Consider the following 23,814-nt stretch of genomic DNA (forward strand, 5'->3'; position numbering starts at 1 on the left):
CCGAAGGCGCCCCATCTGCATGGGCTCAGGCTCAGTGGTTTCTGTGGGGGTAACAGATGACGACTCCTCAGTCCTCCAGGGTGCACGAACTGCCAGGCGTTGACGACGGCGGCGAAGGCGACCCTCGATCCGCAACGCCATGTTAACAAGATCGTCAAAATCACGTGGCAGGTCCTGAGTGGCCAGCTCATCCTGGATGTCATCCTCTAGCCCAGCACGAAACATAGCTCGACAGGCCTCCTCATTCCAATCGCAGGTAGCTGCCAGAGTCTTGAAATTAATTGCATAGTCTGTTACGGTGCGACCCGCCTGACGGAGCCGTTCTAGCTGGTCAGCCGCTTCCTGACCTCTGGCAGAGCAGTCGAATAGCCTCTCCATCTCCTGGCGGAAATCTTTAAAAGAAGCACAACACGGAGCTTTAGTCTCCCAGACGGAGGTTCCCCAGTCTCTAGCCTTGCCGGTTAGAAGAGTCAATACAAAAGCCACTTTGGACATCTCAAGTGCGTATGTGCGTGGCTGCAAGGCAAACACCACAGAACACTGGGACAAGAAGGCCCGGCAGGAATTGGGGTCCCCATCATAGGGTGGTGGGTTATTGCATCGGGGCTCAGGCTCATGGCGAGGAAGATGGTGAACGGCACCACCCTGAGCAGCCTCTCGTTGCAGTTCTTGGATGCGGTTGGTCAGATCAGCCACTTGGTTGGCTAGAAACTCCACCTCCCTTGTGGTGTTCGTCAGTCTGGCTTCGTGCTGGCCCAAAAGAACACCCTGCTGGGTGACTGCGGTTCTGACAGGATCTGCACCTGCTGTGTCCATCTTGGCCAGATCGTTCTGTCAGGAACACAACTGGACACAGATGCAGGTTACAGTGCGAGACCAATTTATTCAAAAAGTCAAAAGAAAAGCTCCCTCCAACGAACAAAAACAGGCCGGGAAATGAGGAAAAAGGTCCAACAAAAATAAGAGACTTCAATGTCCTTGCAAAAATGCCCGGCAGGGGGCGCCCAACGGCGTGGCCGCGTAGAGAGCGGTGAGGGGAGTAAGCCACGAGAGAGCCAGTGACGGAGCAAACAAAACTCTTCAGAAGTATGCCGGTGCCCGGTCTAGGAAATGAGGGAGGGGAAAAATAGAAAAAACAAAACAAAACCAGTAGCAGCAAACAATGGCACGACAGAACAAGGCTTGACAGGATCAGACAGAAAGACTACACCGGGACTATTGACGAACAACGATCTGGCACTGATAGGCGCGACAGACAAGAATAAATAGAGCAAGAGATGAACAGACATTGAATTCAGGTGAGCGGAGTCAAACAATTAGAAGCGGAAACAGTAGTGATGAGGGGGAGGGAGGAACGCCACAGATAGGTGCAAGACGAACGATCAAAACCAAAACAAAACACCATGTGCACACGAGCTGCAGACATATACAGAAATACACGCACACACCGAAGAACGGGGTGATCAGACAGCGGACATGACAATGGACCCAAAATTTCAACATTCTGGTCCCCGAGCCACTTAGTTATCACTTTTCCCTTATGGCACGGTGCTCCATCGTGCTGGAAAATGCATTGTTCTTCACCAAACTGTTGTTGGATTGTTGGAAGAAGTTGCTGTTGGAGGGTGTTTTGGTACCATTATTTATTCATGGCTGTGTTTTTGGGCAGAATTGTGAGTGAGCCCACTCCCTTGGATGAGAAGCAACCCCACACATGAATGGTGTCAGGATGCTTTATTGTTGGCATGACACAGGACTGATGGTAGCGCTCACCTTTTCTTCTCCGGACAAGCCTTTTTCCAGATCCCCTAAACAATCGGAAAGGGGCTTCATCGGAGAATATGACTTTGCCCCAGTCCTCAGCAGTCCATTCACTATACTTTCGAGACCATCCTGGCGCTTGCTGGACTTTCTTGGACGCCCTGAAGCCTTCTTTACAAGAATTGAACCCCTCCTTGAAGTTCTTGATGATCCTATAAATTGTTGATTTAGGTGCAATCTTAGTAGCCACAATATCCTTGCCTGTGAAGCCATTTTTATGCAACGCAATGATGGCTGCACGCGTTTCTTTGCAGGTCACCATGGTTAACAATGGAAAAACAATGATTTCAAGCATCACCCTCCTTTTAACATGTCAAGTCTGCCATTCTAACCCAATCAGCCTGACATAATGATCTCCAGCCTTGTGCTGGTCAACATTCTCACCTGAGTTAACAAGACGATTACTGAAATGATCTCAGCAGGTCCTTTAATGACAGCAATGAAATGCAGTGGAAAGGTTTTTTTGGGATTAAGTAAATTTTCATGGCAAAGAAGGACTATGCAATTCATCTGATCACTCTTCATAACATTCTGGAGTATATGCAAATTGCTATTATAAAAACGTAAGCAGCAACTTTTCCAATTTCCAATATTTATGTAATTCTCAAAACTTTTGGCCATGACTGTACATACATACAGGTGCTGGACATATAATTAGAATATCATCAAAAAGTTGATTTATTTCACTAATTCCATTCAAAAAGTGAAACTTGTATATTATGTTCATTCATTACACACAGACTGATATATTTCAAATGTTTATTTCTTTTAATTTTAATGATTGTAACTGACAACTAAGGAAAATTCCAAATTCAGTATCTCAGAAAATTTGAATATTGTGAAAAGATTCAATATTGACGACACCTGGTGCCACACTCTAATCAGCTAATTAACTCAAAACACCTGCAAAGACCTTTAAATGGTCTATCAGTCTAGTTCTGTAGGCTACACAATCATGGAGAAGACTGCTGACTTAACAGTTGTCCAAAAGACGACCATTTACACAAAAGGTAATTGCAAAAGAGGCTGACTTTTCACAGAGCTCTGTGTACAAGCACATTAATATAGAGGCAAAGGGAAGGAAAAGATGTGGTAGAAAAAAAGTGTACAAGCAAAAGAGATAACCGCATCCTGGAGAGCATTGTGAAACAAAACCTATTCAAAAATGTGGGGGAGATTCACAAGACATGGGTTTCAGCTGTCGCAATCCTTGTGTCAAGCCACTCTATAACAACAGACAGTGTCAGAAGTGTCTAAAGACAAAAAGGACTGGACTGCTGGTCCAAAGTTATGTTCTCTGATGAAAGTAAATTTAGCATTTCCTTTGGAAATCAGAGTCCCAGAGTCTGGAGGAAGAGAGGAGAAGCACACAATCCACGTTGCTTGAGGTCCAGTGTAAAGTTTCCACAGTCAGTAATAGGTAATATAAACATGATATTGGGGTGCCATATCATCTGCTGGTGTTGGTCCACTGTGTTTTCTGAGGTCCAAGGCCAACGCAGCCGTATACCAGGAAGTTTTAGAGCACTTCATGCTTCCTGCTGCTGACCAACTTTATGGAGATGAAGATTTCATTTTCGAACAGGACTTGGCACCTGCACACAGTGCCAAAGCTTCCAGTACCTGGTTTAAGGACCATGGTATCCCTGTTCTTAATTGACCAGCAAACTCGCCTGACCTTAAACCCATAGACAATCTATGGGGTATTGCGAAGAGGAAGATGCGATATGCTAGACCCAACAATGCAGAAGAGCTAAAGGCCACTATCAGAGCAAACTGGGCTCTCAATAACACCTGAGCAGTGCCACAGACTGATCGACTCCATGCCACGCCGCATGGATATATATATATTTACATATACATTTATTCATTTAGCGGACGCTTTTATCTAAAGCGACTTACAGAAGAGGACAGTGGAAGCAATCAAAAACAACAAAAAGAGCAATGATATATAAGTGCTATATATATATATCATGGCCAAAAATTAAGAATACATTTCCACAAACTTAATAATTTGATCCCTGGTTTTTGTACTAATTAGTACCCTCATTTTGATTTAATCAATATCATATACTGATTAGAAAACAGATTAGGTGGCCATGATTTACTAAAAGGAAATACATTCTTAATTTGTGGCCATGATATAGTGCCCTATTTTTCTTGGTTGCTCATAGGTTTATTTTTTTTATTTTTTATTTTCATTTTTTTAACCAAAACATATCCTGTAGTGCAGCTTCAAGGGAGGGAATTGTTTTATGAAATTCTATTAATTTTGATGAAAGAAATAGACGTTAAAAATAATAATAAAAGTACAAATCGATTCCTAAAAATTTGCCACACTGTACAAATTGTGAGTAAAAAAGGAATTGAATAATTTACAAATATCATAAACTTATATTTTATTCAAAATAAAATATAGATAACATATCAAATGTTGAAAGTGAGACATTTTGAAATGTCATGCCAAATATTGGAGTTTCTCTGAGAAAAATTGCAAAGAGTTTGAAGTTATCATCATATACAGTGCATAATATCATCCAAAGATTCAGAGAATCTGGAACAATCTATGTGCGTAAGGGTCAAGGCCGGAAAACCATACTGGATGCCCTTGATGTTTGGACCCTTAGACGGCACTGCATCACATACAGGAATGCTACTCTAATGGAAAACACAACATGGGCTCGAATATATTGGAATACGTCCAGAAAACATTGTCGGTGAACACAATCCACCGTGCCATTCGCCTTTGCCGGCTAAAACTCGATAGGTCAAAAAATAAGCCATATCTAAACATGATCCAGAAGTGCAGGCATTTTCTCTGGGCCAAGGCTCGTTTAAAATGGACTGCGGCAAAGTGGAAAACTGTTCTGTGGTCAGACAAATCAAAATTTGAAGTTCTTTTTGGAAAGCTGGGACGCCATGTCAACCGTACTAAAGAGGACAAGGACAACCCAAGTTGTTATCAGCGTATTCAGAAGCCTGAATATCTGATGGTATGGGGTTGCATGAGTGCGTGTGGCATGGGCAGTTAACACATCTGGAAAGGCACCATCAATGGTGAAAGGTATATCCAAGTTCTAGAACAACATTTGCTCCCATCCAGCCATTGTCTCTTACAGGGAAGACCTTGCATTTTTTAACATGACAATGCCAGACCACATACTGCATCAATTACAACATCATGGCTGCTTAGAAGAAGGATTCGGGTACTGAAATGGCCAGCCTGCAGTCCAGATATTTCACCTCATCATAAAGCATCATAAAGAGGAAGATGCGACAAAGAAGACCTAAGACAGTTGAGCAACTAGAAGCCTGTATTAGACAAGAATGGGACAACATTCAAATTCCTAAACTTGAGCAACTTGTATCCTCGGTCCCCAGACGTTTGCAGACTGTTATAAAAAGAAGAGGGGATGCCACACAGTGGTAAACATGGCCTTGTCCCAACTTTTTTTGAGATGTGTTGATGCCATGAAATTTAAAATCATCTAATGTTTCCCTCAAAATGATACATTTTCTCAGTTTAAACATTTGATATGTCATCTATGTTGTATTCTGAATAAAATATTGAAATTTTAAACTTCCACATTGTTGCAGTCTGCTTTTATTCACAATTTGTACAGTGTCTCAACTTTTTTTTGGAATCGGGTTAGTAATGAATAAATTCTGCATTAATTTTCATTTAGATTTTCCACTTCATCAGTATCTTGTGTTGGATCCTTCCTGGGTTGCTTGGCCTTTCTTTTAAAAAAACCACTCTATTAAGGAAAGGAAAATAAAACATTATTCATTACATTAACACTATTAGAGAATTATGAAAAGGCTGGTATATTGCACCTTATAGAGGGCAGCTGTGATGAGTGACATGATCAGCAGTCCTCCAATAACTCCTCCAGTGACCTCCTTTAGGATGCTGAATTCCTCATAGACCTCCACCTGAGTGCTTAACTTCACAGGCACAAACACAATAAAGATTTCATACTATTAGAAGCTAAATCAAACAAATTTTGATGCATAGATATTATAATGTTTAAGTAATGTCACTAACAGTTGGAGAGTTGGAGATTATTAGAATAATCTGTTTTGTTTAAAGTTTTATATAAATAAATATAGGTGAAATTATGATATTATCTTTAGTGAATTATGTGCAGTACCTCGCACACTGACACAGAGCTAAGGGAATCGGAGAAGTATATATATTTATCCTCATCATAATCCATAGATGCTGTACTGACCAACTGAAAGGATGCAGACCTAATCCCAATCTATGAAAATAAATGTTGTGTATATTAGAATGGCAGAAAAGCTCTCATCTAATAAAGATTTCACGCTCTGTAACTTCAGATACCTGCTCAATCCATCCAGAGCTCACGTTGCTGGAAATATTATAGAACTTCCTTTCATTTCTCATTAGATTCACATCACACCTGAAAACTGCACACACCGCCACAGAGCAATTCTGACAGAAAAAAACATGTTAAAACAGTCAAATGTTTATTTTGACACAATTTACAGTTAAATAATATATTTTATTCAAAATAATTTCCAATTAAAATTAATACAAATCTAACCCACCAAGACATTTTTCTTTTTGAGCACTTTCAGAAAATTGGTCAAGGTGGGCTGCTCATCTCTTTCCTTGAAGCAATCTGGAATCTTTTACAAAGCAAAATATTTCTTTAGGACTTAAAATGTCTGTTCACTCCAAAATATAGTTATACTTCTATAGAACCAGATGGAAATTATTTGCATTACAGACAATGAAAGTATTAAATTAAACTTGGACTGCAAAAGTCATATGGACTACAATAATGGCACCATAAAGACAAAAATGGACTTTGGTTTGTGTTTGTTTCTCCTTGATTTATTTGATTTGCACACACATTTACCTGTAAGTTTTTATTAGTCCAGATGTTTTCAGCTCCCAGTTTTACAGGTACTCTAATGAAAACTGTTAAATTTAGCTCTCTAAACTCATTCTTCACCTTTAAGACATAAACAGGAGGGGACTGATTGATACAAACAACTAATTTTATTGTGATATGTGAGATAGAATAATGAAACACATAATTCAGAAAAATCTTTACCTCCAATATCTGTTTCAGTGGTTTTTCAAGATTATTCTTCCCACTTGTGAAATTGGTGTAAAGGCTGGAATCTGTATGTCTTTAGGAGAAACATCCATTGAGAAAAGCAAAATATCAAAGGATCCAGAAATCATAATTGTAATCATACTACAGCAAACCGAAGCACTGACCTCAACAAGGCAACATAGATAGTATGTTTTACACTTATGTTTTTAATTTTCAACAGCTCACTGCTTTCAGAGTGATTTGTATTGCCACTGGAAATGACAGAACATTTTGGTTAGTGCTTCTTTTCAAGCTGATATAATTTATTTGATAGACCAAGATTAACATACCTGGTAAGAGATGCACTCAATGTCACCTTTTGGTCAAAATTACTTTGTTTATTAATACTGTAAATAATATCAAACACTGCCTAGAAGAAAGAGGTAAGATGTTAAAAAGCATTATAAAACATTTTAAATCTAGGATGCTTACAAAATATATTTTAATTTGTGCATATGTGTATCTAGATACAGTGGGATCAAGAAGTCAGTTGTGAGATGGTGGCAAGCTCTCTAACTCAGTGAGTCTTAACCCTTTTGAGTACTGGACCCCAGTCCAACTCTGAACCATCCAAGGACCCCCAGAGCAAAACTGACTCATTTAGTACTATTTATGTGTTTGTAAGGACCAAATGCAATCAAGTATAATTCAAGTTATTGGACTTGTCCAGAAGTGGCAATATCAATATTGGATTTTTCTTTCATGGGAACATGTCATGTATAAATTAAATGCTATGAATACAACAGACAAAAGTACATATTTATGTGCTTACTAAAAATACCCTGAAATTTGGTAAACTGGTATACCTCACTTCTGCTACATTGGAACAACTAATTTTGTGTTTAATGGATACTAATTATGTGTAAGTGGTGCTGAGGTATATCTGATTGTGCTAAAGTGGAACTATTGCAAGTATACTTCAGGTGCACTTTAAATGTCTTGCATTTAAATAGTGATATTATACAGAGATCATACAGTCCTTAATAATAGTGATATTAATAGTGATAATAATAACAAAACACATTTTAGGTATAATATTATGTGCATTGAGCAATAAAGAAATGCTCCAAATAAAGTTTAATTATAATTTTATTGATTTATTGCTGAGATTTATTGATATGTCAATATATATGTCAATGAATGAAATAAATGTATTTTAAAGAAAATGTGCCATAGGTTTATTTATTTATTTTTATTTTTTTCACTAGGGTATTCAATTAAATTTACAAATCCCTCAGAGGCTTCAGAATCTACAGTCAATTCTGCAGTTGCAGCCATTTGTGTCTTGAGTTTGAGCTCTGTCATGTTGATTCTTTATCAACTATTTATTTTTAGGGATGCCCCAGTTGACCGGCGGTTTTTGTTCTTTTTTTCAGCTGATTTTTCCGGAAGTGCGCCTGCATGCACATACTACATTGCAATCATTCGCTATCATGTAATTTGTGTGGAAGTATTTCGAAATCTGTGCGAAGGACACGGGCAGCTGTTCAGCACAGGAGGTGCAGCGCTATGGAGTCAAAATAATGCTGCATATATACACAAAATATTAAGTTTTGCAAAAAAAATAAAGTTTTGCTAATGAAAATTAAAGTATTGAGGAAAATAAATGTGTTTTTTGCAAGAAAAAATAAAGAAAGTATTGGGAAATTATTGGGAGAAAAAAATGAAGTTTTGCAAACATAATAAAGAATTGGAAAACATAAATGAAACAGCTCGAAAGCAATGATTTTGCAATACATATTTTCCATGGTCATATCTGTTAATTTATTTGCAACGCTGCTTTTATTTTGCGTATCAGTCTAGTTTGAACTTGCGATAACGTTTTCCTTTTGTGCTTAATTTTTCTGAGCATCTCACTTTGTGGCACTGTTTTGACGTGGGGGTGGAGTCAAGGTATGGGGGCGTGTACAATATGACCTCATCAGCCCATGATGCAGCTCACTGATCCGGGTACTGACATGAGCCGTGGCTTGCGAGTGGATCGTTTCCTCTTATTCACTAGCATTAAAACATGCATGTTTTCATTTTATTAACTTTATTGACAAATGTATGTGTGCATTAGCAGCGTTGGCTCAAGTTAAAGAAGTTGTCAACATGAACATCTGCTGTTTATTTCTCTCGATGTATACAATTTTAAAGTATTAAAATGTGTATTGCTTCATTTGGTTAACTGCATGTGTATTAACATTGTTTCTTTACCATCTCTTTACTTGTGGGAGGACGGCAAAACTTTATTTTCTTTTGCAAAACTTAAATTTTTTGCGTATATATGAGGCATTATTTTGACACCATACAGAGCTACATGTCTGAGGCAGAGATAGCAGGAAGTGAACAGCCGTTGGTATACTGGCGCACAAATAAGAGCCCCTTTCCTGGACTCAATGAAGTTGCATGAGCATACTGTACCTGTCCACGCCCTGCACAAGCGTAGACAGTGAAGGGATGCTCAGCTCAATTTCTCACGTGTTGGATGAGAAACGAAACAGACTAAACTGTGACAAAACTGAAATGCTTTTTTTTGTAAAGTAGAACTTGCATACACATTTGAAAAGCCAGAAGTAAATGGTTATTAAAAGTTACGGGTATTGTTTTCAATAGCCAAAAGCCAGTTTGGACTATTAAATACCACATAAACATAATTTTATGCATACTTTCCTTCTTTCTTGTTTGTTGCTTAAAAAAAAATAATAATAAAAAAAAAGAATATATATATATATATATATATATATATATATATATATATATATATATATATATATATCAGAAATTGGAGTCGGACAGTTTGCTTGTAAAAAAAATCGGTATCAGAATCGGCCATGAAAAATCATGAACGGTGCATCCCTATTAATTTTATAGTTGTAGTAGTAGCCCTTTATTGTAGCTAGTCACAAGTACCAGCGAAATTAGCCATCAACCTGTCCATACATACACAAACATACATACAATACAAGGGGGTAGACAAGACAGGAAGACAGGGAATTGAGGAAGAAATACAGCATAACATTAGGGAAGTGAGGAGAAAAAAACAACACCCAGACTATGCTCCTTTTGGGAGTACAGTATGCGAACAGGAAAAACACGTCAGCACAAAAGCACATAATCAATACACATAAAAAACACATGACTTTGCAACTGAATGGAAATTGGGGGGGTCGAGGTAATCCAGCGCAGGCAAAGCCTGGAGAGTTGGGATTCTCTCTAGATGCCTGCTACAGAGTCACAGCAAGTTGCCATGGAGACAGCCTTGGTCAGGTTCTAGAAAGAGTCAACAATCTACAGGTGTCTGGGCTCATCGGTGGGGAACGCGAGAAAGGTATGGCTGCACTGCTCACCCGGGAGAAGTAAGAAACTGTTACAATTTTAAGTTAAGTAGAGTAATTAGAGGTGTGAGCCCCATAATGGGGGGTCTGGTTAACAGGTTAAGTTAGTTGAGCACTTTCAGCTGTGAGTCCCATAATGGGGGTGCTGGCTAACAGGTTAACATACCGAATAAAAATACCGCCATGCATAGGCTGAAAACTGTGGACGCAAAAAAATAAGAATCATGTTTATTGTCTAGCCAATATTAATGTAATGTACGAGTCATCACAGGACATGGAATCCATTTGCAAGCTTTTAAAAAGAAACATTGTGGTCGTACAGGCAGGGGTCAATGACAGTGAACACAGCAAAGAAGGACAGGCAGAATCGTAGTCGGTGCACAGGTGGAATGTCAGGGTATCAAGCAGAGAATCACAGTCCAATAAACTAGCAATAATCCGGTAGGCCGGCAGCAGTAATCGTAAACGGGAAACAGACCAAATCAATAACAAGCAGAAATGCAAACCGTAGTAAGACAAGACCTCGCGATGAACACAAGAAAGCTGGCAGCTTAAATACTAAAATACTAAAATGAGCTGCAGTTGGAGAGTAATCAAAGTGCAAGGAATGGTGCATGTGGGAAATGTAGTGCAATAGTCATTGTGTGTGTGTGTGTGTGTGTATGTTGTTGTAGGAAGAGTGGCAGGTGCAGGGTGAATGGAAAATGGAGTTCAACGGATATGTGAAGTCCACTTTGGAGTGCCCTCTGGTGGCCATGACAGCCACTCTCACTTGTGATGATGACATAGCCCCCCCTCCCCCTTAAGGAGTGGCTTTCAGACGCTCCTAATTAAAGAACAGCCCTAAGTTCAGGTGGGAGGTGGAGCGGAGGTAGAACAGGGGAAGGGATGGAGGGCGAGGTCCATGTGGAAGTGCCGACAGAGTAGGAATCTTTGGTGGAGCTGGCGGAACTGGAGCCCACAGGTGCGGAGCAGGCGGAACCGGAGCCCACCAGGGCGGAGCAGGCAGAATTGGAGCCCACCTGGGCGGAGCAGATGGAACTGGAACCCACCGGGGTGGCGCAGGCAGAACCGGAGACCACCAGGGCAGCGCAGGTGGAACCGGAGCCCACCAGGGCGGAGCAGAGAACCACCACAGTACAGCAGATGGGACAGAAGCCCACCAGGGCAGAGCAGACTCTTGGACAGGTTCAAGGACTGGGACAGGCTCTGGAGTGAATTCAAGGACTGAAGTGGACTCTGGAGTGGAGTCTGGAGTCAATCTCTGAACTGGAGGGGGTTCTGGAATGGATTCATAGGCTGGAGCGAGTTCTCAAGTCCCTTCATGGGCTCGAGCTGAGACATGATGACCCATTGAAAGATCTGTTGAGACATAAGATTCTGGAAGGTCTGTTGAGACGTTACAATGTTCTAGAAGGTCTGCTGAGATGTGACGAGGCTCTGGAGAATCTGCTGAGACGTGACGAGGTTCTGAAGAGTCTGTTGAGACATGACGAGGCTCTGCAGAGTCTGCTGAGACGTGACGAGGTTCTGGAATTTCTGCCAAGACGTGACAAGTCTCTGGTATGTCTGCTGATACATGACGAGGCTCTGGAAGATCTGTTGTGGTATGATGAAACTCTGGAAGATCTGCTAATATGTGTTGAATCTCTGGAAGATCTGCTGAGATGTGATGGAATTCTGGAAGATCTGCTGAGACATGACGAAGATCCTTTGTGATTTGACTGGGCTCATAAAGATCAACTGTGACTTGATTGAGTTCACGAAGATTGGTTGCGACTTGACTTTGCTAATGAAGACTAACGGTGACTTGATTTGACTCATGAAGTTTACCTGTGGCTTTACTTGACTTATGGAAATTAATGGTGACTTGGCTTTGCCTTTGTCTATGAAGATCAACTGGGACTTGACTTTGTTCATGAAGATCAACTGTGGCTTGACTTGACTCATGAAGATCAACTGTGGCTTGACTTGACTCATGAAGATCAACTGTGGCTTGATTTGACTCATGAAGTTTATCTGTTGTTTTACTTGACTCATGGAGGTTAATGGTGACTTGACTCACAAAGATCATTGGTGACTTGACTCTGTTCATGATGATCAACTGTGGCTTGACTTGACTCATGGGGGTTGGTTAATGGTGACTTGACTTTGTTCACGAAGATCAAATGTGGTTTTACTTGACTCATAGGGGTTAATGGTGACTTGACCTGACTCTGGACAGTCAGCAGTGATTTGACCTGACTCTGGACGCTCAGTGATGACTTGACCTGACTCAACTGACTTAACTGGACTTCGATTCAAGAATATCGACGGTGACTTGACTTGACTCGTGAAGATCAACGGCAATCAATCAGCGGCTTGACAGACCTGGCGAAAGCGGACTCTGGAATGGTGGCCATGTCATAGAACATTTCTGGAATTGGAGATACTGCAAGACTGCAATGATCCTCATTCACAACACCCAAAGTGAACGCTGATCCAGCAGTCAGTCCAGAGAACATAATCCAAGAAGTTGCAGAATGATGAATTACTTTAGACTTTAAAGGTTGATTAAGGCCATCACAGAAAAAGTCTATTAAAAGACAGTCTGGTAGATCTGAGCCATTGGCTAAGGCCAAATATTCCCCAATGTAATGTTCGATAGTCCATGTGCCCTAATACAGCGCTAGTAACAGACTTGCTGTGTTCATACCTGACCAGTGTTCGTTGGGTAAGCCACTGGATTCATTCATGGTGAGGTCTTCTGTAATGGAGGAGTCATCACAGGACATGGAATCCATTTGCAAGCTTTTAATAAGAAACATTGTGGTCATGCAGGCAGGGGTCAATGACGGCGAACACAGCAGAGAAGGACAGGCAGAATCGTAGTCATTGCACAGGTGGAATGTCAGGGTATCAAGCAGAGAATCACAGTCCAATAAACAAGCAATAATCCAGTAGGCTGGCAGAAGTAATCGTAAATGGGAGATAGACCAAATCAGTAACTGGCAGACAACAGAAATAGTAAACGCTCAGAAATGCAAACCGTAGTAAGACAAGACCTTGCAATGAACACAAGAAAGCTGGCATCTTAAATACTAAAATCCAATCAGCTGCAGCTGGAGAGTAATCAGAGTGCAAGGAAGGGTGCTTGTGGGAAATGTAGTGCAATAGTCATTGTGTGTGTGTATGTGGTTGTAGGAAGAGTGGCAGGTGCAGGGTGAATGGGAAATGGAGTTCAATGGATATGTGAAGTCCAGTTTGGAGTGCCCTCTGGTGGCCATGACGGGCACTCTCACTTGTGATCATGACAATTATTAAAATAAATAAGAAAATAAAATAGGCCTAAATAAATTACACAGGGTTTAAATTAGATAAAACCATATAAATAAGAAATTAATATAAAATAAAAAATTCAAGAATGACCTTAGCTTACATAAACCACAAGTCAGCACTCTTAAAAAAAAACATTATAAATTGACATTTATTAACAGTGCTTGCAGAGTTTTTTTTTTTTTTTGATGTCAGCTTCCTCCTTATTTTGTTCTCCCTCTTCTCTCACAGGGTGCATTGACTGTGCTTTCCTACCGAGGATGACCGTTTCTTCCTCTGTCATCTTCTTGGTCTCTTCAACATTCGGGTCGTGGTCACCAGTAGCACGGGTCCAAGAATGTTGTTTTGCACATAAGCTGCCGGCTTGCTTCTGGCAGAGCTTTATATTTCTCATCTTAAATAGACATGATGCCGGCTTTCAGGTTGGCTGTCAGTTTAATGAGACGCCGCACAGGGAGAAGAATTGATGCTGTATGCTGATCTGTGATGTAAATGTCTCTTGACAAGCAGCATTGTAGCTGTGTTGAGTTTTTAATTATAATGTATGCTCTCTTTTGAACTAAATTATAATTATTATTTTTCAAATAAATATTTAAAGAAAAACTAATACTTAAGAAAATCAAAAAGACGGTGTCACGGTGGGAAAGAAATGTAACTGGTGTTGCGGCTTAAAACTGGTAACACCGTCAACACCGTCTATTGCGCCAAGCCTAATACATATATAATGTCTCCAAAAACTCCAAAATGTTTTTTGTCATGTCTGTAATGCATGTGCATTTCTTAAATCTAAAATAGCATTTAAAACATGTTCATTTGTCCTATCTAAACCGGTTCTGCAAGTTTGAAACCCTCATAAGACACTCTCCATATGAAAGAGCGAGAAATTCACACCTTTATATCGACCCCCACAAACTATACAGAACTACCCCACAAAAACCCCAACCCCCTTCAGCTGAACTGAATTCGGCCTGTTCGGCATGTGTTTTATCATGTTACTGGGTTGAAATATGCCTGCACTCACAGTAGCTGTACTCTTTGTATTAATTATTTGCTCACCGCCCATATTATTATTTTCACAAGACCATAATAATAACAAATTACCAATTGATAATTAATCATTATTTTTTGCGAAAATCATTGTTATTTGTGATTGAAGGCGTTTGAGGAAGGCTTTAAGACCAAGCGGAATCCTCTGTCAGCTGCTCCCACTTCACAGCGAGTGTGAGTGCTAACTGACCCAGCTTCATCGTCAGCAAGTTTTGATTTTACAAAATCAGTTTGAGCGAATACAACTCATTGATCATGAGCCCAACATTTAGCAAGGAAGGAAAACATTCAGTCTACCTGAAGAAAGACGTATTTCATTGTAAGTTAATGCTGTTAAATAGAAAGTAACAAAAAAAATAGTGTAGGCAATTCTATATTGCTAAAATTTACTCATGCCGATGGTTTGTTTTATTTATTTTTATTTTATTTTATTTTTTAGAATAATTGTAGCCTATATTGTTAAAACAAAACTTTTTAGCTGCAGGCAGATATAGGCCTATATTATTAAAAATATATTATCATTACAAATATTTGAATCGTCCCTTACCTTAATTTCTTAAAGAATAAACACTTATTTTATAAGAATAAACATTCTAAATAAAGAATAAAAGAAAGAATCTCAATTAGCCCTTATTTTCCATTTCTAGAGTTAACTGGCAACTCTAATGATGATGTAATTATTTTTTGACTCCCTAAAGTAGCACCTTGCCCAAAATAAAAATAAAAATAAAAATAAATTCCCCTTGTAGGAGATATGCGAGCAATTAATAGATTTAAAAAAGAAAAAAGTGTGTGCTTCATTTTGGAAAATGAATACAGCTCGAAAAAAATGATATGATGAAAAAGTCATGCTAACATATTATAAATTCATAGAATTAATTTAAGCATTTAAAACCTTTTTATACTAGATTCAACTTGGATTTCAATACTATTGAACTGACTTTAAAATCTCAAGCAGTTTATAAGTTGAAACGGTAAAATGTCACAGTTTTTTTTTATTTATTTTTTTTTATGAACAAATCCTGTATAAAATGGGACAGCAACCTTTATATCAAATATTTTTAAATTCTCCACAGCTAAGCAATGCAAGAGGCAGATTCTGTGCAGAGCATGTGGAGTGAATGTGATGCACAAAGTCATTTTCAGATGCAATGAAAATTAAAGCTGCAAGCAGCGATGAAAGGGCCCTCGCATCCGTGCTCACTACCACCCGGAGAACAGAGAACGTTTGGGCTATATGCTTACAAAAAGGTAAATATTTGTGCCACATTTCCTGCTGCCAACAGGTGGAACTATGTTTATAAGTGAATATCAGCATGTAAATGTCTTCAGGCCAGGACTCTTACCAAACATGCAAAGTTTCAGGCAGTTCAGACATTGCATGTTTAATGTTTTAGCTCCTGCGTACCTATCTAGTCTTCTACCACGCTACAATCCATCATGCTCACTAAGGTCACAAAATGCTGGATTTTGGTAGTTCCTAGGATAGCAAAGTCCACTAAAGGGGGTAGAGCTTTTTCGCATTTGGCTCCCAAACTCTGGAATAGCCTTCATGATAATATTTGGGTTTAAGACACACTCTCTCTGTTTAAATATAGATTAAAAACACGTCTCTTTCGCCAAGCATTGAAATAATGCATCTAATAATTTTGGACGGCAGTTATATATGATCAAATGCACATTATTATTCTTTAGCTTGGGTTAAACTAATTAATTTTACTTGATTGGAATAGCAGCTATGCTAATTATGTCTCTGTTTTACCATGGAATTTACATCTTGTGTTAACTAGGATTTACACAAGCTCCAGTCTGGATCCAGAACACCTGAGAAGAGATGCCAACCCTTCAGATGACTTCAGATGATGTTTAACCTTTAATAACATACAAACTACACAATTTTGATTCACAAGTTTGCATCATATAATAATTGGTGTTAATAGTGTTCATCATCTGTTTGATTACGACTTGAATTGATTTTTCCATACATTTCTGCCATATGCACATTAACTGTACATTAACTTACAGTCATTACTGATTAGCCAATACTAAATATTGTAGAAACATAATTTACATTAAAGTTGCTTTGCGTTGATTTATATTGTGAAAAGTGCCATACAAATAAACTTGAATTTAACTTAATTTAATTTAATCCCTTTATGGTATGAATAATTGAAAACTGGGTGTCTTTTCATTGCAGAAGCCTATAGGGTTACTCCATCATGCATTATCACTAAAACCTATTTTCTAAGTTCCAAGTAGATTTTAAACCCCAGATTTGGTCTCAGATATTTAGACCTCTTTGTATCTATTTGTGTCTGTTCACACAGATTTTGACTCACAGAATCGTTTCCTGCGAAAAGAGGTTTGTTGACCTGACAGATGGTCTCCCCTAATAAAATTCCTTGCATGCCATCTGTAGAAAGGCAATTCACTCTGCCCTGCTCAAACAGAAAAAAAACATAAATACTTCAAAATCATTTTCTAAGCATCCACATGAGCCTACATAAGACAAATGCTTTGGAAAATAGATGGATATTTCTTTTGAAAATATTTGTATAGATGTAAACTATTAAAATTACTCAATATTGTTCAAACATAATGTTAAATAATGAGCTATTCTTGCTGTATTTAACCCCACATGCCATGGACATCATCCTGTCTTACCACTCGAGACACAATTCTCCTGTAGGAAAGTCCAGAGGGGTAGTTGAGGGTGTAATGAGTGTTGTATGAGTTTTCTCCTTTGTTTTCAACAAATACTGTCACATTGATTTCCTGCATTATCCCAACTTCTATGTTAGCAGATCTGAATCAGAGAAACAAAAGAGATACATGGTTAAATTTAACTAAGTTTAGATTAAGTCTAATTGACTGTCCAGCCAGAGGCTGATTGAGGGAATGTTCAAGATGCAGAAATGAACAAACTTTATACCATTCACTTACCCAAAGCTAAAGTCCATTTTGAGGTTGTCAACACAAAGGTTGTCTGATCCACAGTTCATTTCATAATCTAACTGTAATATGATTAAAAGTGCACATATTTTGTCATATACTGTACATTAGATCACACTATTTACACTTTGTAACCTAAAATTGAATATGAAACATCTCTTACCATCCACAATGTTGTGTTCTTTATCCATGGTAATAGAACAGGCTGTAAATTCTCCAGCCTTCGGGAGGGCAGACCCTCAAAAGTGATCATTAATTCATTAAGCAGTGGGTTGAGATGATCCTCTGTGCAAGCCTGGACAAGACGAGCAATATAATAAATTAAAGGATTTTTTTTTTACTCTGGTATCGTTTCTCATAAAAATAAAAAAATACAACTATTTTTATTTTTCCAATTATTATTTTTATTTATTGCTAGTGCCAACAGATACACCAACATGCTGCTGTGTGCATAAGAAATATGCTTCTGCTGCATCAGTGGGCATACATAAATCCTATAGCAGATCTAGACAGGTGGAGCTCAGGGAGGTGGAGGGTATCAAAGGAAATCTGATAGCACATTGCAGAAAACTGGTATAAAAATATCTGCAAAAAAAAAGAGTGGTACAGTAGGTGGCCATTCAAAATGGTGGTTCTACCACCGCAGCTTCTGTAAAGTGCATTTGCAGCTTAAAAAATAAAAATAAAAAATATAAACCGTGGTGACGAGATGCATAGCAGATTGTCATCACTCAATGGCTGGATGTCTAAGTGGTGCCCACAGAATAACATAGGTTTCATAGACGATTGGACGAGCTTTTGGGGCAGACTTGACGTGTTGAAAAGAGATGGTCTTCATCCCTCCTGGGGTGGCGACACTCTTCTCTCTAGAAATATGGCAAATAGTCTTAGAGTTTATACTTAACCAACTGGGGCCCAGGTCAGGAAGCAGACAGACTGGCTAAACCGACCGTCTGTTAGTTGCCTCACGTCACAGAGGTCAAACTTCAAGTTGTGAACTAAAATTTTATTTTAACCATATAGCCTGTGAATAAATAAAATGCCTACTTTTCATAACATTTCATTATTCATAAAATGCATAACATTTCTCGTGTTTGGATTTGTACTTCAATATAATGAGCTCCATGTTTAAGAATAGCCCTAGACTAGGTTTTCCCTCTCTCTCTCTCTATTTAATTCTTTATTTAATAGCATTAGCTCAATGAAATACGTCTGCCTTCAGGTAGAATTAATGTTTTCCTGCCTTGCTAAATGTTGGGCTCATGATCAATAAGTTGTATTCGCCTCAAACTGATTTAGTAAAGTCAAACCGCAGATGGTGGAGTCCCGCTCGCTGTGAGGCAGCTTAGAGCTGAAGATCTTTGCCCGAACCCGACAGGACCCGATGGGTTCGGTCGGGTTCGGGCTTAATTTATATAATCTTACGCGGGCTCGGGTCGGGCTCGGGTTTGCGCTCCGGTTTGCAAGGTAAACGAAGGGTCATGTAATGTGTTTCGATTAGTGCGATAAAGATGTGAAAATGGATGCTGAGTAGGTGTAACGGAGGCTTGCCTCTGGCGATTACGTTTTGGTTGCACCAGCAACTAAAGCAAAGTCTGAGTTGTGGAAAAGTTTTGACCATGTTTATAATGAGAATAATGAGTGAATAATGACGCACCATCAGTGAGCGCAGGAACGCGCTGAAGCCATCTACAGTGGATTCATTCATTTTCCTCCACAAAAACATGCAGGCTTAGCCTAATCGTTGTGAGTAAAGGTTTTTCAAATGATAACTAAATATTCAGAGTCTTAAATGCATAATTTGGACGGAGTATTTACGCTAATGTTGGCGTTCTTTTATTAAATATCAGCTGCTAGTGGCGAGGCAAATCCGGCGGAGCCTTTATCTTAATTTCGTTATTGCCAAATACCAATCTTAACTTAAAATGTTTCTTAATTTATTTTTTTTTTAAAAAATCATTTTTTTGGTGCGTTGGTCTATTTATAGGCTAAATGAGCCTATGCCTATTTAGAGTGCTGAGATGTTACGATGTTACAGAGGACTTATTTTATTTCCTTATTCCAACTTCCAAGTGGCCTATAGTCTACGTAGGTTATTAATAAATTGTTAAAACACGTATAAATGACTCATTCTTGACAAAAGGAAAAAGAGCTGTGTGTGTGCGCACATTTGAATAATGTCGGGCCGTAAACGGGTTCGGGCTTTTAAAAAGCTGTCAATCAAAATGTACTTGTCGGGCTCGAGCCGAAACCTGTCGGGCTCGGGTCCTGTCGGGCCTAACTTTTAAGTCCCGATTACAGCTCTAGAGCAGCTGCAGAGGATTCCACTTGGTCTTAAAGCCTTCCGCAAACACCCACGATCACAAATAACAATGAATTTCGAAAAATAATCATTAATTATCAATTGATAATTTGTTATTATCATTATGGTCTTGTGAAAATAATAATATCGGCTGTGAAAAAATAATGAATACAAAGAGTAAGGCTGCTGTGAGTGCAGGCATGTTTCAGCCCAGTAACATGACAACACATTGTTCCTTCAGACAAAAAACAAACAGAATTCAGTTCAGCTGGAGGGGGCTGGGTTTTTTGGGGGTAGTTAAAAAATGGTCTGCCCCCACATAAGAGTTCCCTTTCGAGAGTACTCTCGTACTGCGTAAGCTAGCTTACGCTATGGGAAAAGGTCCCCTTTTCTCGAGAATATGAAGCCAAAAATTATCCTTAATTTTTAAATAATGTAAAACGCAGTGCTGCAGCACAGCAGACCCAAGCGAAGCGGCTCGCGCGCTTATTGGCTGTGCTGCGGCAACTGCAGCAACCTATGGTGAGGCGGCGGAGAGTAACGAACCAATGGGGGCGCTTCGCGCCCATTGGACGTCAGAGCGCGCCAAAATAGGCGTGGCTGGAACTATATAAGCCACCGCTTCACCATAGGGATCAGATTTCATCTCCTTCAGCGATCTCACCTGTACTTCGCTGTCTTCTCCGGAGAAGCCTCTACACGCCGTCGAAAAGCCTCTCAGCGGGATAGCACTGCAACGCAGATCTGAGGACGCCGGCTCGTGCTTCATCTCGACGCCGCCTTCAGCACTCGCTTCCTGCTGCGCCATCCGGCGTGACTATATCCTTTTCAAAGCTAGTGTGTTTGCCGCTGCATCACACTTTTTTCCTCCAGAATTCGAGGCGTTGTTTCAAATGCCTCGGGCCTGCGCTTCCTGCCGAGGCCCTCTGCCCAGCGAGGACCGCCAGATCATCTGTGTCTCCTGCCTGGGCCGCGAGCATGCTGAGAGCGCACTCTTCAAGGGCGGCTGCCCTGAGTGCGACGACATGGCTATATCGACCCTGCGGGCTCGATTAGCTCAAACCAGCCACGATGCTCCACCCGCTCCGCCTCTTCTCTCTCAAGTGCCGCGTAAGAAACGCCGCGATCAGAGAATGCCTGAGCATACTGTTACACGCGAGCTCACGCCGGAACACTCCCCGCGTGCCTCGCCCGCTCTCGCTCCTTCGCCTGTCCTCTTCGTGGACGAGCAGCGCCAGTCCCTGCTCACCAGCGCCCCCTTCTCCTTCGGAGCGCCTGAGGCGGAAGAGGACAGACACGACAGCCTTTCTCTCGCCGCGTCCAGTAGTGAGGAATGGTCGGGCTCCATTGCGGACCCCCCCCCCTCTACAGCACCCAGCTGCACCGGACAACGCGCCGATATCGACGCGGAGCTTACTCGCGTGCTTACAAGGGCTGTCAGCGACCTTCAGCTCGACTGTTCTCCTCCAGACGAGCCCGCTAAAAGCAGGCTGGATGAATGGTTCCTGCAGGGGCGCCCTTCGGCCCCTCCGCAAAGAAACGCCCCCTTCTTCCCGGAAGTTCACAATGAACTCACGAAGTCGTGGAAAGCCCCATTCTCCGCACGCTTGAAGACTTCTGTCTCGTCAGCGCTCTCCTCTGTCGACGGCGCCCGAGACCACGGTTACGAGAGCCTCCCCCCTCTTGAGGAGGCTATTGCTGCACACCTCTGCCCGCCCTCAGCCGCTGGATGGCGGTCGAAGCCTGTGCATCCATCCAAGCCGTGCCGCACCACCTCAGCTCTCGCTGGCCGAGCTTACACCTCCGCTGGTCAAGCCGCTTCGGCTCTACACACCATGGCTGTGCTGCAGGTTTTTCATGCCAGACTTCTCCGTAACCTGGACGAGTCTGCCCCAGATACCTATGACTTTAAAGATCTCCGCAGCGCTACTGATCTAGCCCTGCGTGCGACAAAGACCACAGCACAAGCGATCGGCCGAAGCATGGCAAGCCTCGCTGTTTTAGAGCGACACCTCTGGCTCACGCTCACGGAGATGAAAGACGCCGACAAATCCGCCTTTCTCGACTCTCCTATCTCGCCTTCCGGCCTCTTTGGCCAGTCGGTTAAGGGTTTCGCTGAACGCTTCACTGAGGCTCAGAAAACGTTGCAGGCAATGAGACACTTCCTGCCGAAACGCTCTAGCTCTGCTGCGGGACGCCGTAGAAACGCGCCGCCCCCTCAGACCTCGAAGCCATCGCAGCCAGACTTACAGTCTCGCCCAGCGACCAAAACCCAGCACCGCTCTCGCTCTACGAGCCGCAAACCGCCAGAGAGACGGGGACCTCGGCCCAGGATTGTGCTGAACCCCGAGCCTCCGAAGCCCTCCTGACCTTCGGGCTGAAAAGACCGTGGTTAAGTCCCGCTGCGGCCGGACCACCACACAAGAAACCTCACATGCTTCCTCCAATCCCCTCACTAAAGGCGGTTGGAGATGTCTATACTGCAGTAAACGAGCCTGTTACAATGCACGCACGCCTGCACACAAACGCCGTTTTCACGGCGACCTCAATAAAGCACAAAAAGAGCTTTTTCTATGTAGGCAGTGTGCCCACTACACGCACCCCTACATGTATACACACTCCCCCAAGTGTCACAAAGACTCACTCGGGTCTCCTTTCATGCCCACCTTCCCGCTCGCGCCGGAGGTGCTCTAAATGTAGCGCGCGTGCCCACTTCTCAGTGCGCAACCCTACAAATAAGCGCTGTCACCACAGTGTCACAAGCACAGCATACTCGAGCTACTGGTCCCCTCATAACAGGCGGCCAGTGCCCGAAGCACATTCAACCCATAGCCGCACGAGCCGCTGCATGGCAGGCCATCCCCGGCATATCAGATTGGGTTTTGAATATAATAAAACGAGGTTACTCGCTCCAGTTCGCTCGCAGACCGCCGCGCTTTCGCGCCGTGGTCGAAACGAAAGTGAAAAGCGAAATGACACACGTCCTTCGCGCCGAACTGATAAACCTTCTTGCAAAAGGGGCGATAGAAACTGTCCCCCCTGCGCAGCGCGAGTCAGGCTTTTACAGCCGCTACTTCCTCGTACCAAAAAAGGATGGCGGTCTCAGACCCATCCTAGATCTCAGACGTTTGAACAAAGCGCTTATGACGCAATCGTTCAAAATGTTAACTACCAAACAAATACTCGCGCAAATTCGCCCGAGGGATTGGTTTTTCTCAGTGGATCTGAAAGACGCTTACTTTCACATTCAAATAGCACCCCATCACAGGCCATTCTTGAGATTCGCCTTCGAGGGGCAGACTTATCAGTACATGGTTCTTCCATTCGGCCTCTCCGTAGCGCCCCGTACGTTTACGCGGTGCATGGATGCCGCTCTCGCACCCCTGAGAATGCGGGGAGTGCGAGTATTGAACTACCTCGACGACTGGCTAGTTTTAGCCCATTCCGAGGAACTACTGACGACACACAGATCCTGGATCCTCAGCCATTTAGAATGCCTGGGTCTCACGATCAACACTGTCAAGAGCGCTCTGTCTCCCAGCCAGAGGATTTCCTTTTTGGGGATAGACATAGACTCTGTGACATGTACAGCGCGTCTGACGTCACAGCGCGCTCTCACTATTCAGCATTTAGCCGTGTCGTTCAAAGCCGGGTCTCTTTACCCGCTCAAACGATTTCAGGAAATGCTAGGTCTGATGGCATCAGCCTCTGCGGTTCTCAAACTGGGCCTGCTGCGCATGCGCCCACTACAGCGCTGGCTGAGAGACCGTGTTCCAGCGCGCGCCTGGATTTCCGGCCGCGCGCGCATCAGGGTGACCCACGGCTGCATCGCAGCTCTGGCCCCTTGGAAAATAGCCAACTGGTATCAGTTAGGCGTAAGCACGGGCGCTGTCTCGAAATGGAAAGTAGTCTCGACAGATGCATC

The 23,814-nt window shown here is 41.7% G+C and overlaps 1 protein-coding gene across 2 annotated transcripts in view; it reads right to left on the bottom strand.

The window, feature by feature from the left end:
- LOC132121898 (integrin alpha-X-like) overlaps nucleotides 1–23,814 on the bottom strand; it is a 237,516-nt gene that overhangs the window by 176,014 nt on the left and 37,688 nt on the right. Inside the window, exons 18-30 of one of the 2 annotated variants that reach the window (XM_059531630.1) lie at nucleotides 17,751–17,882; nucleotides 17,579–17,649; nucleotides 17,300–17,441; nucleotides 16,975–17,073; nucleotides 7,244–7,323; nucleotides 7,079–7,165; nucleotides 6,909–6,987; nucleotides 6,711–6,806; nucleotides 6,397–6,477; nucleotides 6,170–6,280; nucleotides 5,976–6,086; nucleotides 5,659–5,769; nucleotides 5,190–5,579 (exon numbers count right to left, since the gene is read on the bottom strand). The exons of the other annotated variant lie outside the window; for it this stretch is intronic. Of the exons in view, the coding sequence (XP_059387613.1) occupies nucleotides 5,493–5,579; nucleotides 5,659–5,769; nucleotides 5,976–6,086; nucleotides 6,170–6,280; nucleotides 6,397–6,477; nucleotides 6,711–6,806; nucleotides 6,909–6,987; nucleotides 7,079–7,165; nucleotides 7,244–7,323; nucleotides 16,975–17,073; nucleotides 17,300–17,441; nucleotides 17,579–17,649; nucleotides 17,751–17,882 (1,287 nt within the window). The 3' untranslated portion in view covers nucleotides 5,190–5,492. Of the gene's footprint in view, nucleotides 1–5,189; nucleotides 5,580–5,658; nucleotides 5,770–5,975; nucleotides 6,087–6,169; nucleotides 6,281–6,396; nucleotides 6,478–6,710; nucleotides 6,807–6,908; nucleotides 6,988–7,078; nucleotides 7,166–7,243; nucleotides 7,324–16,974; nucleotides 17,074–17,299; nucleotides 17,442–17,578; nucleotides 17,650–17,750; nucleotides 17,883–23,814 lie in introns of those variants that run through there. 2 annotated transcript variants of the gene reach the window in all.

Source organism: Carassius carassius, chromosome 40 (genome assembly GCF_963082965.1).
Source record: "Carassius carassius chromosome 40, fCarCar2.1, whole genome shotgun sequence".
In the NCBI taxonomy this organism is placed as follows: domain Eukaryota; kingdom Metazoa; phylum Chordata; class Actinopteri; order Cypriniformes; family Cyprinidae; genus Carassius; species Carassius carassius.